The 15,488-nt window shown below is 40.9% G+C and overlaps 1 protein-coding gene across 1 annotated transcript in view; it reads left to right on the forward strand.

Annotated features, from left to right (window-relative positions):
- ush2a (Usher syndrome 2A (autosomal recessive, mild)) overlaps window positions 1-15,488 on the forward strand; it is a 237,806-nt gene that overhangs the window by 63,710 nt on the left and 158,608 nt on the right. The window contains exons 23-26 of the mRNA XM_085369549.1: window positions 765-912; window positions 2,951-3,232; window positions 6,385-6,560; window positions 6,809-6,956. Coding sequence (XP_085225675.1) covers window positions 765-912; window positions 2,951-3,232; window positions 6,385-6,560; window positions 6,809-6,956 — 754 coding nt within the window. The remainder of the gene's footprint in view (window positions 1-764; window positions 913-2,950; window positions 3,233-6,384; window positions 6,561-6,808; window positions 6,957-15,488) is intronic.

A 15,488-nucleotide genomic window follows, 5' to 3' on the forward strand; every position in this document is an offset into this window, starting at 1 on the left:
AACCCCATTTTACCCCCTATGAGCAAGCGCTTTGGCGATAGTGGGAGGGAAAACCTCCCTTTTGACAGGAAGACACCTCCCACCGAACCAGGCTCAGGGAGGGGCAGCTCTCTGCTACATCTGCTTCACATTTCTTTGCTCTCAAATAGGAGCACCTTTTTCCCTTTTTATGTTGAGTGTCACTGGTTAATCAGTTTTTGTGAAGCAGTCTGCATTAAACTAAACAAGAAACAGGTGTAACCTTAGAAACCAGTTATTATTGTGAAACCGGCCCCCGATTTTGCTACCTTCTTCCATTTCCATTATTCTTTCAAGATACTTACATGCCTGTAACGGTGCTTTCAGTGGGACAGCGTTCTGACACCATTCTGTCTTAGCCAGTATTAAGGGTTTCTGTCATTTGTGCAGTTCCTCTGTGAGATTGAACCACTTATGTCAGCCTTTACTTCACACATGAATCAATGGGACTTCTATGCCAGTGACACAGTCACTGGTTCATCAGTTGGAGCACCATGGTAGTTACTACACACTGCATTTACGGACCACCACACAAGGCTTGCTATTTAAATATACCGTACTCTTTCCCAGAACCATCACAGTTGTTCACCCATCTGTGTTTTTAATGTTGTGGCTGATGGTAGCTATAGCTTTAAAATAATATAGAAAGTAAGCTTGAACTACTTTTTAAAAATATTTATATTTACATATTTACATTATTTACAGACTAAAAAATAACAATGAAAACTGTTTAACCTTTTCAACAGGCGTGTTCTTCTGGGGGATGCACTTCTAGCCCACCACTGTCTCTTCTGACAGCCTCTGCCCCCCCACAAAACCAGCCCCCTCCTAGAATCACTGCCATAGGACCTCATACTCTGCATGCTTCTTGGGAGCCCCCCAGTGAGCCTAATGGTATGACCACAAATATACACACTCGTATGGTAATCTCATCTAATGTGTAATACTTACTTTTCTGCTTTTTATCCATTTTACATTATTCCTTGTTCTTCTGTCACACCAACTCTCTTCTTGTACTCTTTCACTTTATCTATAACTCTTCTCTGTGATTTTCTCTTGTCCATCCTGGTCACTCCCAACGTAACCCTTAGCATTCTGCAGCAGTATCACTGTCTACATACCATGCATCATAGAAGGTCTCACTGCCAAGAGAAAAAAATTGCTTATAGCTTTGCAATTAAGAATACATTGTTTATTTTAAGTAAATAACAATTGCATTATAATGTTAATGCCTGTTTCAAAATTAATAATACAGTAGAATAAATGACACACATTTTGTACATGAAACACTTACCTAGTGGCAAAGCTTCAGGGCTGTGTCATTCAAGACACATGAGAGTCAACTTAAACCAACTCACACACACACAAATGCACACACACACACAGAAATACACACTGAACTGGAACTGCCTTTTGTAAATCCAGAGAGCTTTGTATTGGCTCTAAGGCTCAGTGTAAAACAAAGCCCTCTAACCTGGGTTTCTCTCTGCCTGTGTCTCTTTTTTCCCTCCCCATCTGTTGATCTGTTTCCCTCGCAGTGTCATATAAAGCTCACTTAATATGGTTTTGTGTGTCATTTCATTGTCATTAGTTAATCATTTAGCATCCTTCTCACCTCTCCATTTTGATTTTGTTCTCTGTCCTTATCAGGCAATCTTTATGTTAGTTCTCCATTTCAGTCGTCCCAGCTCCGTGCATTCAAAGTGAAGCATTCAATGAGAAGTCAAGTTAAAGTAACTCTTTTATAATACGGCTATTCTTGCCTGTGTGGTCAGTGCTTCTGTGAAAATAATAAGAAACTGAAGTGGTGTTCGGGTGGAAATGATCAGTTTTAAAATGCACACATCTGCCTACACCAGTTTTTGTTTTTCCTCATTGAGTTGAGGGACAGACATCATAACGTGCATCTGGTTAGCAGTATTGCTAAGACCTGCTCAGTACTTATTTGCAAATGTGGAGCCTCTCCATAATGGTGGGTTTGTACCTTATTTTTTGCTGTGTAACATGTCTTCTGCTTTTTGGCGCTTTTTGGCACTACTTTTTGCACAAGTTTTTCATTTTTATTTAATTTTATAATTGTATATAAGCTTTTAATTTTTTCAATGAACTTGGAGAGTAAATACTGCTAAAGAATGAATATATCTATTATAGATTTTCTATTTTCCAACATTTAATGATCTACTAGTGATGCAGAGGGATTTTCAGTAAAGTTATTAGGAGTTCCAGAGAGTAGTTTGATTGGCTAAGGATAGTTAACTGTTGTTAAGATTTCTAATAAACTAAATTTGTTGCAGTTGTAGAAGCTACACTTTTTATATAATACATAATACCTAATCATTTAAAGTATAAAGAATAAAAACCTACGTGACATCAAAGAACAGTAAAGGAAAGAAGTAAGAGCATGTTAAGCTCAGGGCAAACAAAGCTGCCAAAACAGACATTTGCATTACCGTATTTGTTTTTATTTATAATTTATATTTCTATCATTTGAAGTGTTATTTTATAACCACAACAATTGAAAACCTTTAATCGTACACAGAGGATTTGTAGATTTCATACTTGTTTTCATGGTGCTCTCTCCTCATTTTAACACAATGTTGTTTTCATTTCAACAAGTCGTCAACAAAACTGCATTGCATCCATTACTATTTACTAATTGTATTCTATGTTTGTTTTTTTTACTTCAACATTTGTAGTAATCACGATATGAATTTGAAAGGACTATTGTTACTATTACTAACAATAACTAAAGTGTTGTGTTAGAGCACAAATAAACTGTGCAGACAGTATTTTCTTAACAAACCCTGCAGCTGCAGCTGTTGCTTTCCTTCTTTAATTTCCTAAATAATTGTTTCGATGAAGAGCTTTTGTTTTAGCAGACATCAGAGGTAATCTCAGAGACTGATTTAACATTTGTTTTCTTTTTGTACAGGTGTTATCACAAAGTATGAGGTCTTTCTCCGTGGGCCAGTGGAGTCACAGAACCTTTCGAGTCTTGCTATTGAAAAGAGGGTGTTTTTCAGCTCTGGTTGGCTGGATCCAAGTGTCTCCTTAAGTTCCAACATAGCCAATAAAAGCTTAATGTCACCCCCTGAGACCAGTACTAATGTAACTGGTCTAGAGGCTTTTTCAACATACCAGATGAGAGTTGTAAGCACCAATATTGCAGGAAGTTGTACATCTGGGTGGACCTCAGCACGCACCATGGAGGGAGGTTTGTATATCTCGTGTTCATGATTTCAACAGCTGACTTTTACTCACTGGGTGTATTTACAGTAAGTTAAGGAATCAGGGAAATAACCAAGTAAAATGTAGTTAGGCACTGTAGCTGTGTGAAACAAAAGCCTTCAGTGGTTAATGTTTTCTGGGCAATTATCAGAAAGGGGCTTGCCCAAAGATGGCAGTTCCATTTCAGTGTTAACGGGCTGACTTTTATCCAGCTGGCAACCATCAATGACTCAGTGGTGTGTCCAGTATGGATTTTTTAAGCTAGGTTTTCCTTTCATGGCCTTCCATGGCTGAATCAGAAAAATCCGATTCTGTATTACACCTATATTCAGACAAAATGATTCGCATTCAGACACTCCAAAGAGCTTGCTTAAAATTTAAATGAGTTAAATTTTTAACTTATGATGTTAAATTAAGGCCTGTCAATAACTGATGGACCCCAGATCTAAAAACAAATTGGAATTGAGTGACATTTTGGTTAAAATGTAGCTACACACCAGATGCCATTGCTGTTGGTTAAATGATCTTTTGTACTATATTAAAATTAGTGAGTATTTGTGAGATAGATTGTAGAAAAAGAAAGCAGGGAAGGAAGGAGGAAAGAAAAACTGTGTGTGGGGGAGGGGAAACTCATTAAGGTATTTGAATTTCAAAGGGATGATATGGCTCATTAGGACTAAATGATTGCCTCCAACGTCACTCTAAGCTATGTGTCTGGATAACAAGCATATGATAACACCATTTTGAATGTGGGATGTGTGTCAGTGTTGGTGCGCGTACATGGGCTGAGTTAGAAAGAAAGAATATGACTGTGGTTATGTCTACCGTGAATCACATTTCACAGCATATTTCACAGTTAGATGGCATCAACAGCAGAATAAAGAATCCTTCTCTCTAATCTGTCATGTAATAGTGGCTATCACAACCATAGAATTATGAAATACTTAAATCCATTAAGACCACATAATATCCACTAACCTCTCTGAATATGTCTTTTTGTTAGAATACAGAAGTTCATGTGAGGCAGCAGTGCTAACCCCTGCATCACTATGCCACTTCAAGAGTTGGCTTAATAAACATAAAAGGCTGTTAATGAATACCTAAAAGTGACTTTAGAAGCAAACCTAAAATTAGATAACAAGTGATATAAGTTGGGGCTTGATTTGTTAAGAACAGAAACACAAAGCCAAGGTATTTATAAAACACTTGTTCCTAATCTTACAAACAAAGACATAACTATAACCAAACACCAGCACTACACATACAATAAAAGAAGCAGCAAATGAATGAATGAATTACTAAAAAAGCAGTAGTTGCACAGAAAATATCCATCATATCAAGCGGTTTGGAATTGTATTTGTACTGATATAATACAGAACAAGGTTAGTTACCACTTGCATGTCTGAGAGGCAAAATCATGAATTTTTCAAAACCATCCTGAGGAGGACAGACCTTTGACCGTTGTTATCCTGGAGTATTGTGTTCTCCATGTTTGTTGGGAAAGTGATGCAACAGTGTATTTAAACTTTCAAACACATGTTACAGGTCTAACAAACTTGAAAATGAATATTTACTATGGCCACCTTTATTTCTCAAAGCAGCCTGAGCTCTCTTAGGTAAGCGTCCTTGTTATTTCTTGAAGCAAACTTCAGGAATTGCTTTCCAGGCTTCTTGAAGGACTTTCCAAAGTTCTTCTTTGGATGTTGGCAGCTTTTTGTTCCGTTCTCTATCATGATGATCCCACACTGCTTCATTAATGTTGAGGTCCAGGCTCTGGGGAGGCCAGTCCATGACTGATAGTATTCCACTGTGTGTTTTTCTAGGCAGGCATGCTTTTACAGCATTGGCCGTGTTTGGGATCATTGTCATACTAAAAAATGAAGTGTTTGCCAATCAGAGGCTTTCCAGATGGTATTGCATGCTTGATCAAAATCTGATGGTACTTTTCTGCATTCAGCACCACTGACTGGATTGCAGCCCCAGACCATGACAGAACCCAGGCTTATCGCCAAGATTCTGATTTTGGATGGGCTAGCGTAATTTGGGCTTTTAATTAAGGTAGTTAATGTTTTTAATACTACTGATTCTATTTATTACAAGCAGGTACATGTATGTGTATAAATTAAGAAAATATTGCTTGATCTTGATTATAATTTTTCATGGGTTTTATATATAGCAAGATAGCCTATCCAATCATTTAAACAGAATTCCAGTTGTAATAAGATAAAAAAAAATATTTGAATGATCACCGTCATATAAAGAAGAGAGAAACAAGGAGAGGACAAAAGAGACTATTGAGTGAGCTACAGTACATTGACTCAAAGGGAGCAGTACACTGTGTTGTAATTTTCAGCACTAACCACGATGTACTTGCCCCCCCCACACACACACACAGATTTTTTTTTTTATATAGATTCAACTAAAGAAATTGGACAAATTATGTCTTTTGTGACAGGCTCCTTGTAACAAAGTGTCTAAAGATACTTTTTATATATTGGGTTATGTTTAGCTAAGTTGCCTACCTGTGTAGACACAACTCTGGTTCATCCCTTCAGTTAGGTGCCTTTTTATGATTGAATCAGGTCATTGTTAAGTGGGTTAGAAACGAGAAATATTCCTATAAAAATGGTCATGTGCAAGGAGTGTACTGAAAATTAGTGAAAAATTAGTGAAACCCCCTCACTTGAAACTGTACTTGCTGTGCTGCAAATTGCTGATTTGCTAAGTATTTACCCTGCTGTAAAATTATTTTTTTGCATTGGTGACTTTGTTTTCAGTTTGTTACAAGTTTGTAAGCTACATAAGAAGAAATTAGCAGGAAAGAGCTGTTGTTCAGAGAGCAGGTTGCGGTCTTCCTCGGTGTAAATGTCTCTGATTAAAACCTTTATAATGCTGCTTTATACATAATTTTGGCTGCATTGAAATTAAATCTGTATACAGATAGACAAATGCCTAATCTACAGACCCCCTGAAAAGTCACAATGTGTATTAGAGTGTTAGCTTGCAATCAGATTTACTTTACCCTGTAATAACTTGTGTGTTAGCTTAGGATATGCTTATGCTCTTTGTGCTCTCTGTAAATAGCTGATCTGTGGCATGGAGGTCTGATAATGAAAACGGTGCAATATGTGTTTCCAGTGCCAGAGTTTATGGCTCCTCCAGAAGTGTCCGCACTGTCGTCTACCAGTCTTAAAGTAACCTGGAGCACTGCTGAAGACCACGGGGTCATCGCCAGAGGACAGGTGACAGAATATCGAGTCAACCTGGTAACCGAACAGACCAACAATCCATATGCCCCTCCGGTTATTAGTCAGGTAAGCACATTCACACATAAAATTGGAAATAATTGCCAGGACAACCTACCAAAAAAAAAAAGAGCTTACCTGGCAGAAATGTAATATACAGCAAATGACATTTATTTTGAAGATAAATGCTTTCGTATTAGGTCATTTTCACTAACTTTTCACAATGTAGGGATTTTCTAAAAACAAAAAAAAAAAGGGATAGTCTCTTTGTTCTCTTCTGTTTCTGTTTTTATATTCCTTGTCCCTGTGTTTTGCAGGTGTTGCATAGAGTGGGCCCATCATCCCATCCAGTTTACGTAGTGAAAGGATTGAAACCTTATCACGTGTACAACTTCACTGTTACACTCTGCACAAAAGCAGGTTGCATTACCAGTCTGCCAAGCACTGGATGGACCTTACCAGCAGGTAGAGCATAAAGATTTATGCAAAACACACACAGACATAAACAAATGCACGCTTCTCGGCAATAATGAAATACTGATAGTTCCCAAATATTGTCCTTTTTAAAGTATAATAGTAGTTATTTTACATAGTGTGGTGTTTGCATAACAACTGCAAAACAAACCTCTGACATATGCACACACAAACAGACACACACACCCAAAAGCACTCAGTCAGTCATCGGGTACTTGAGTGGCGACAGCATTGGTCATGTTAACTAGGGGGGATATTCATGGTGCACGGCAGTAAAAACAATTTACTGTTAATTACAAGGAGAAAAATGTGGCGTAGCACACACTTCCTGCTGGCCATGAATCAAACACACACAGAATTACAGAAACACATATACAATCCCTCTCGCTCTTCTGTGGATTTATAACCTTTATGGAAGTAGGATGAATTAGCTATGTTTAATAACTCAGGCACAAATCTCTGGTGCCTAGATGAGCACTAATTGATCAGTGGACGGTGACATGGACACACACAGAATACTGATTTAATGTCTTTTTCTGTCTGTCTTGATAGTCTGTTGCTTTCTCAGCCCCCCCCCCTGTCCATCTTTCACTTGCTATCTGCTGGGCTCTTTCACTCACACACAAATAGCACATAGCAGCAGAGGAACATGAATCACTCTGAAATATACATATTGCACTCAGAGGCGCACTTGACCGTGCAACACACTTTTCCATCTGTTCACTCACGGTGTCTACGCTTGCTGCTCATGCTATGTTTTTGTCTTTTTTGTTTTGTTTATCTCTTTAGGTGAATAGACAATGGGCGCGCAGAGTTGTAAAACAAAAACCTTTCATCTATAAATACTTGCTTAGGGAATTCAGCTTTTGAACATATTCTGAACAGCTACATCTGTTGACATAGGGAATATTTTCATTTCATACAATTCTCAAAAAGTCATTCCTTGTGTTTATTGTGATGAATGATGCTTCATATTGTAATTGGTGGACTTTTTAAATGTATTTTTAATGGCTACATCTGTTGACACAGTGACAATGTTTGTTTTAAGTGATTCCAAAGACTTCTCTTGACTGTAATACAGTACAGTTCAATATGGCTTATTGTACCCAGTTGACTTTTTGAATGTATTTTTAACAGCCACATCTGTTGCCACCGTTTTGTTTCATCCAACGCCAAAGATGTCTTTTGTTTCAACTATAAGAAATGATAATGGCATATGCCGTTTAGCAGATTTTTTTTTTTTTTAATCTCAAAACAATTTGCATAGCGTTTGCTCCTCCACTGGGTGTTAAGCTTCTGCTGCATCAGATTACTTTTTTTCTTCTTTCAGTTTAGCAATAATCTTTGCACTTGACAAAAAATATTTAACAATAATCTTTAAGACCTCAATCTAACATGCACTGGGCGAATACTGTTACATTCCTTTATAAAAACATGGTAGCATATCAGTAGGGAGTTGTAATTAGAAGAATTATACAAATTCTGAAAAGCTGCTGGCGTCTTTTTATTTTTGTTTGGTTTTACTTCAAATGCATCTGTTGGAAAAGCCTCTTTTTGCATGCTGTTGTTAGTTGTCTACAGTTATGTACTTTTTGGACCACTAATAACCCCATTAGAAGTCTACTGCCAAAATAAAGAGGTTTTTATAAGGCTGGTGGGGTATTGTCGTCAAACATATGGACACCCACGTTTGTCAATATGATAACTTGAGAATGAGGCAGCGTAGGATTTTGGTAGGTGCAGCTACTAAAAGTCTTGAACAAGTTCAAGTCAGAGTGACCTTAACCTCAAGGTCAGAGGTCAAGTTTTCTGAAAATCTTGTGAACACAATAAATTGAGAAAGATGCCATCTAGGATTTTCTAATTGACACTATAGGTAGATCTAATAAAAATCTCAGACGAGTTCAAATCTCAGTGACCTCAACCTCAAGGTCAGAGGTCAACTTTTCTGAAAATCACCTAGAATCTTTAAATTTATGTCATAGATGCTGGAGAGGCTGGGGGTTAGCACTTTTTTATTCATCTTTTTTTTTTTCGTCATTGGAGCTCTTTCCCAGCCTGTAAAATCTGGATTGACTCATTGCTTTCTGCTCTGCTTCTTGTATCCCCCTGCAGAGACAATCTTGGATTATACATATGTGCACATCTTAAAATGTGCCCTTCTAATAAAGAAGTGCCTCAGCACTGGCTACAGCACAATTAATAAAAACCCTTCCTATTTGGGACACCAAACTGTTTGTTGACTGAAACCTTCTTTAGTCAACAAAAAGGTCTCCAGCTTTTCTCTTGCAAGCTGAATGAAAGGAACATGACCTGAAAAAACCTCTGTAGTAGAAATATCTTCACATTCAGTGGTACTCCTCATAAGGTGTACTTGAGCATGATACAGATGCTCTGATAAATCTTCCACACATGACGCTGGGCCATTAGAGCCAGCTACCATCTGCTGTAAGTGAACAGACAGCATCTGTGAATCCACCGGAGTTACACCGAAGCACATGACTAAACATTAGCGCGCACACTGAGACAGACGTAACGACTCAAGGAAAGAGGTCTCCTGTCCACCTGTGTTGATGCATTTGCAATTGTTTCAGTGTGTGTGTATCTTCCCACAAAGTTATTGATCACAAAGTAAAGTGAGTGGCTAATCAGGGTCTGATGGTGATGTTTTATGTATCCTACATCCATAAAGTCTTGTTCTACAAGACATGCACACAGAGACACATACACACGTGCACTCACACTGTAACACCACTCAACAGAACAGGAACTTTATTGATTTACGCATAATTGGCCTGAGGCCCTTCTTGAGAAGAGAAATATGCATGGCAAGGGATCGCCATGTCAATAAGTGGTGTGCTTATGTGCGTGGTGTAACTGTATGCTAAGAGCCTGTTAAGACATGTCAGTTGCTGTAAAAACAGGAAACACACACACACACGCACACGCACAATTGCTCCTGGGAGCTGGCCCATGATTTAGCTGCTTCATTACCATGTCGGCAGCTAAAATTAACCTTTCTGGTGGACTGTTAACCTTGTGTGTGTATGTGTGGTGTGTTTTTCCGTATACTCATCATAAAGCAAGTGGGTTTTGTCAAACTTGATGTGTCATAATGTTAAGTTAATTTCACTAAATGAACAAGCAGATACAATAAATGAATACATGACATGCAGAAAATATACAACCAGATTGTACAATCAGCCTGGTCAGTAAGAAAGAAACTGTCTTTCATGATTCAAACATGAACACACACTCAAACTCTATCAACAACGATAACACTATCCTATAGTTCTGTCACATTTGAAATGTTTTTCTCTAATATGGACATCTGTGTCCAGGTTTTATTGTGTTTTAGACTTGTGTCGAAATACAACCCGGTCATTGCTGGGAACTAATATTAATTTATGCTAGTAGATATTATCCCCAGTAATGCAATAACTGATTAAGTGATCAAAGAACATAAGCTGCTGGATGACATTTGACATGTTGGTGCACAAATAGAGAGAGCATGTTAACTGGCTGCTACCTCTAACCTGCCTGTTAAACACGCATTTCAAGAAGAAGAAACGTGGGTCATATATAAGGAGGAAGGTGCATTCAGGTAAATTATGTCTACATTATCTGGGGGAAATGTAGCTAGGCAGCATCAGATGTTAGTCTGTATGATGGCTCTAGGTATCAAGAAGAGGAAGCGAGTGAAGGCAGAGGAAGAATGTCGTTCAGAGTTTGGCGAGTAGTTGATACAGGCTCTGTGTGGTAAGGAAGAGTCACCAGATGACAAAGAAAGCATAGTCAGGGGTGCACATAAGTGGTTCGCAGGTGCACATGTGCTGTCAAAATAAAAGACGCGCACCAGATAAGAAGTTGCAACGCGCGTTTGCGTACATAAGATTTTCTGGAGAAGGACAGACATTTGTTTAGAACTCTTAAAGATGTCGAAGAAGCAAGCTCCTTTAAGCAATTACTTTGGTGTTCCTCCACCTCCAAAGAAATGTCAGAAGGAGTCCGAACCGCAAAGGAAGCGCGAATTCTCGGAAAAGTGGTTGCAGGAGGTGAGCTGGCTTCAAACAAATGCCAGCTCACCTCCTGCAACCACTTTTCCGAGAATACACATTCTGTCAAATGGACAGAAAGGAAACAGAAGACAATGAGATTTGGCAGTGGAATGAGGAAGTACAAGAACTTATTCAAATGAAGAGGTTAGCAAATAAACAGTGGGATAGTCAAGGGGATGAAGAAAGTAGCAGGAGGTGACAAAGGCTTACAGTGGGTTGTATGTGAAGCTGGACACTGAAAGAAAAACAAGAGAAGAGGAAATGGAAACGTCTAAGAGGGAGGGCAGTGGACTTTTTAACTAGATTTTTGAATACTGTGTGAATTTTGACGGGATAGCAGCAAGGGTAAAGGGTTTATAAGTTGTGAGACCTGTTATAATGTGTAGTTTGGAGATAGTGACACAAAAAAAGACAAGAAGCCAAACTGGAGGTGGCAAAGTTGAAGATGCAAAAATTTTCATTGGGAGTGAACAAAACGGACAAGGCTAGAAATGAGTATAGACAATGTAGGAGAAGCAAGGTTGAGATGGTTTGGACATGTATAAGATGGCGCCGGTGAGGTCGGCTGCCGTCACGACTGCTCCGACCACTTTTTCTTTGTCTTTGTTTTTTAAGTTAGTTTTCAGCGTTTCTAAATCGGCAAAATCATCACCATTGGGTACATTAGGTATGACAGTGACACTCTTGTTTCTATTGGTATACAATGTACTCACAATTCGAAGTTTTTAACTCCGGATCCGAGCTGGCCGAGTGAGATCTCGAGGGAGAACAAAGGGAAGCGGCGGCGGCCTAGAGGGAAGCGAGCCGGCGTCAGGAACAGGCTGAGAGCTCGTGCACACCGCACACCTCTGCCTAGCATCCTGCTCGCCAACGTCCAGTCACTGGAGAACAAGCTTGACGACCTCAGGGCCAGGATAAAGTTCCAGAGAGACATTCGGGACTGCAATCTCCTCTGCTTCACCGAGACATGGCTGAACCCAGCGGTGCCGGACCACGCCATCCAGCCGGCCGAGTTCTTCTCGGTTCACCGCATGGACAGGACATGGGACTCGGGGAAGTCAAGGGGAGGCGGCGTGTGTTTAATGGTGAACAACAACTGGTGCAACAGTGCGAACGTTGTTCCTCTCACAAGCTCCTGCACACCAAATCTGGAACTACTGTCCATCATGTGTCGTCCTTTTTATCTACCTCGGGAATTTACATCGGTCATTGTAAGTGCCGTTTATATTCCACCACAAGCGGACACGGTCACCGCCTTATGCGAGCTGCATGAGGCACTCACACAGCACCAGACACAACACCGGGACGCTGCGCTTATTGTGACGGGGGACTTTAATAGCGCCAACCTCAAACGCGCAGCGCCGAACTTTTATCAACACATCACCTGCCCCACCAGGGGTGAAAGGACACTGGACCACTGCTACACTACGGTCAAGGACGGCTACAAGGCACAATCCCGCCCCCCGTTTGGCAAATCTGATCACGCCGCCATCTTCCTCATGCCAAAATACAAACAAAGGCTAAAACAGGAAGTTCCGGTTCAGAGGAAGGTCGCGCGCTGGACGGATCAATCGGTGGCCGCGTTACAGGACGCACTCGATGACGCAGACTGGGGCATGTTCAGAAACAGCTCCGACGATGACGTCAACGTGTTTACGGAAGCGGTTGTGGGATTCATCGGGAAACTAGCGGATGATACCGTGGAGACAAAGACTATCACAACGTTTCCCAACCAGAAGCCGTGGGTGGATAAAACCATCCGCAACGCTCTGAGATCCCGCACCGCTGCCTACAACACGGGACTCATGACGGGGGACATGGACCCGTACAAAGCCGCGTCATATAACGCGCGGAGGGCGGTGAAAGAGGCGAAGCAGCGCTACGGGAGGAAACTAGAGTCACAACTCCAACAGAGTGACTCTAGGAGCCTGTGGCGGGGACTAAGGACAATAACGGACTATAAAGCACCAACAACCGGTATGACGAACGCGGCCGTGACTCTGGCAGACGAGCTGAACACTTTCTATGCTCGCTTCGAGGCTGCAGCTAAGGTCTCCAACAATGCTAGTGTTAGCGGCGCTAACGGCTGCAGACAGGAAGATACTGCCAGCACGTGCTCGTCATCTCCGAGCATGAAGTAAGGAGAGCCTTCAAGAGAGTGAACACCAGGAAAGCAGCAGGACCAGACGGCATCCCAGGTCGTATCCTAAGAGACTGCGCATACCAGCTAGCTCCTGTGTTCACTGAGATATTCAACATCTCTTTATCTCAGTCGGTGATCCCCACATGCTTCAAAGAGTCCATCATTGTTCCTGTCCCGAAGAAACCCCACCCTGCTTCTCTCAATGACTATCGCCCTGTAGCCCTCACCTCAGTAGTGATGAAGTGCTTTGAACGCCTGGTCAGAGACTTCATCATTTCTTCACTACCAGACACACTGGACCCACTACAGTTCGCTTACCGTCCAAATCGTTCCACAGACGATGCCATCTCTCATCTCCTCCACACATCACTCACTCACTTGGACACTATGCTCTTCATAGACTACAGCTCTGCATTTAACACCATAATTCCCTCCACACTCACCACCAAGCTGGAGCATCTGGGACTCAGCTCATCTATGTGTCAGTGGATCTCCAACTTCCTAACTGGCAGACCACAGGCAGTAAGGATGGGCGGACATGTCTCAGCCTCCACCACTCTCAGCACTGGAGCCCCCCAGGGGTGTGTTCTGAGCCCCCTGCTGTACTCTTTGTACACATATGACTGTGTGGCCACTACCAGCTCCACCACCATCATCAAGTTTGCTGACGACACCGTCGTGGTGGGCCTGATCTCTGATAACAACGAGACGGCCTACCTGAAGGAGATTAGGAATCTGGAGAACTGGTGCCAGAGGAACAACCTCCTTCTAAACGTCAGTAAGACAAAGGAGCTGATAGTGGACTTCAGCACTAAGCAGGAGAGGAACTACCAGACCCCCGTCATCAACGAGTGCCCAGTGGAGAGAGTGGACAGCTTCAAATACCTCGGAGTTCACATCACGCAGGACCTGTCATGGTCCTGTCACATCAACACCGTGGTGAAAAAGGCCCGACAGCGTCTCTACCACCTCAGACGCTTGAGAGACTTCCAACTGCCCTCCAAGGTGCTCAGGAACTTTTACTCGTGCACCATAGAGAGCATCCTGGCGGGAAACATCTTAACCTGGTTCGGGAACAGCACCATGCAGGACAGACGAGCTCTACAGAGGGTTGTGCGGTCAGCTGAGCGCACCATCCGCTCCGAGCTCCCTGACCTGCACTCAATCTACAGCAGGCGGTGCTGGACCAAGGCCAGGAAGATCGTGAAGGACCTCAGCCATCCCAACAACAGACTGTTCTCTCTGTTGAGGTCAGGAAAGCGATTCCGCTCCCTGAAGACCAACACAGAGAGACTGAGGAGGAGCTTCTTCCCGCAGGCGATACGGTCTCTCAATCACACCACCACACAGTACTGACCCACACATATGGTTCTTACACACACACTGGACTTTCTGGACATTGTTTTTGCACAACACTGGTCACTATATTCTTCATTTCCGGTTAATACTTGTACAGCTGCTGTTATTGTGTATATATTTATTTATATTTAGATTTCTTCATACATTCTTATATAGTTCTATATTGTGTATTGTGTATTTTGTTGTACAGTTATTTTATTTTCAACTTTAATTTATATATTTATCTTTATCTTATTCTTCCCAGTTAAATTTACCCTTCATTCTAATTTGTGTTGTACAGTTATTTCATTTTTAACCTTAATTTATATTTTATTCCTTCCTAGTTAAATTTACCCTTTTTAATTTTTCATATTTATTTCCTTTCTTATTCATAGCCTTTTCCTTTTTTGTTTTCTTTAGGTCACGAGCAGTTGTCCAAGCATTTCACTACATATCGTACTGTGTATGACTGTGTACGTGACAAATAAAAATTTGAATTTGAATTTGAATTTATAGAGAAGAGTTAATGGGTATAAAGGTGACTTAAGTGGCTTTGAACATTGCATGGTTTTTGATGTCAGAAGGGCTTTTCTGAGTACTGCTAATTTACTGTGATTTTTATGCAAAATAACTTCTTGGATTCACAGAGAATGGTCAGAAAGAGAGAGAATATCCAGTGAGTGGCAGTCCTCTGGGTGAAAATGCCTTGATGATTCCAGAGGATCATTAAACTTACTTTCATATTGATGTTGTGCTGTTTTGCTGCTAATGTACAAATCTTTTTATTAACATAAAGTTGGTCCTCCTTAGTTGGAGGTGGGCTAAAAAATTGACAGTTGCCACTTTTTGATAAGATATAAGACAGACCAACAATTCACACTTAGAATAATAAGCATGCCTTTTGATTGTGGCAGGAATTACCAGAGCCACAGGAAGAACATGGAAGCTCTGCGCAGAAAGGCAGGCAGATTCAAACCCCTGCAT

Source organism: Diplotaxodon limnothrissa, linkage group LG1 (genome assembly GCF_057381915.1).
Source record: "Diplotaxodon limnothrissa isolate DT_005_m linkage group LG1, D_limnothrissa_male_GT1.1, whole genome shotgun sequence".
NCBI classification, from domain to species: domain Eukaryota; kingdom Metazoa; phylum Chordata; class Actinopteri; order Cichliformes; family Cichlidae; genus Diplotaxodon; species Diplotaxodon limnothrissa.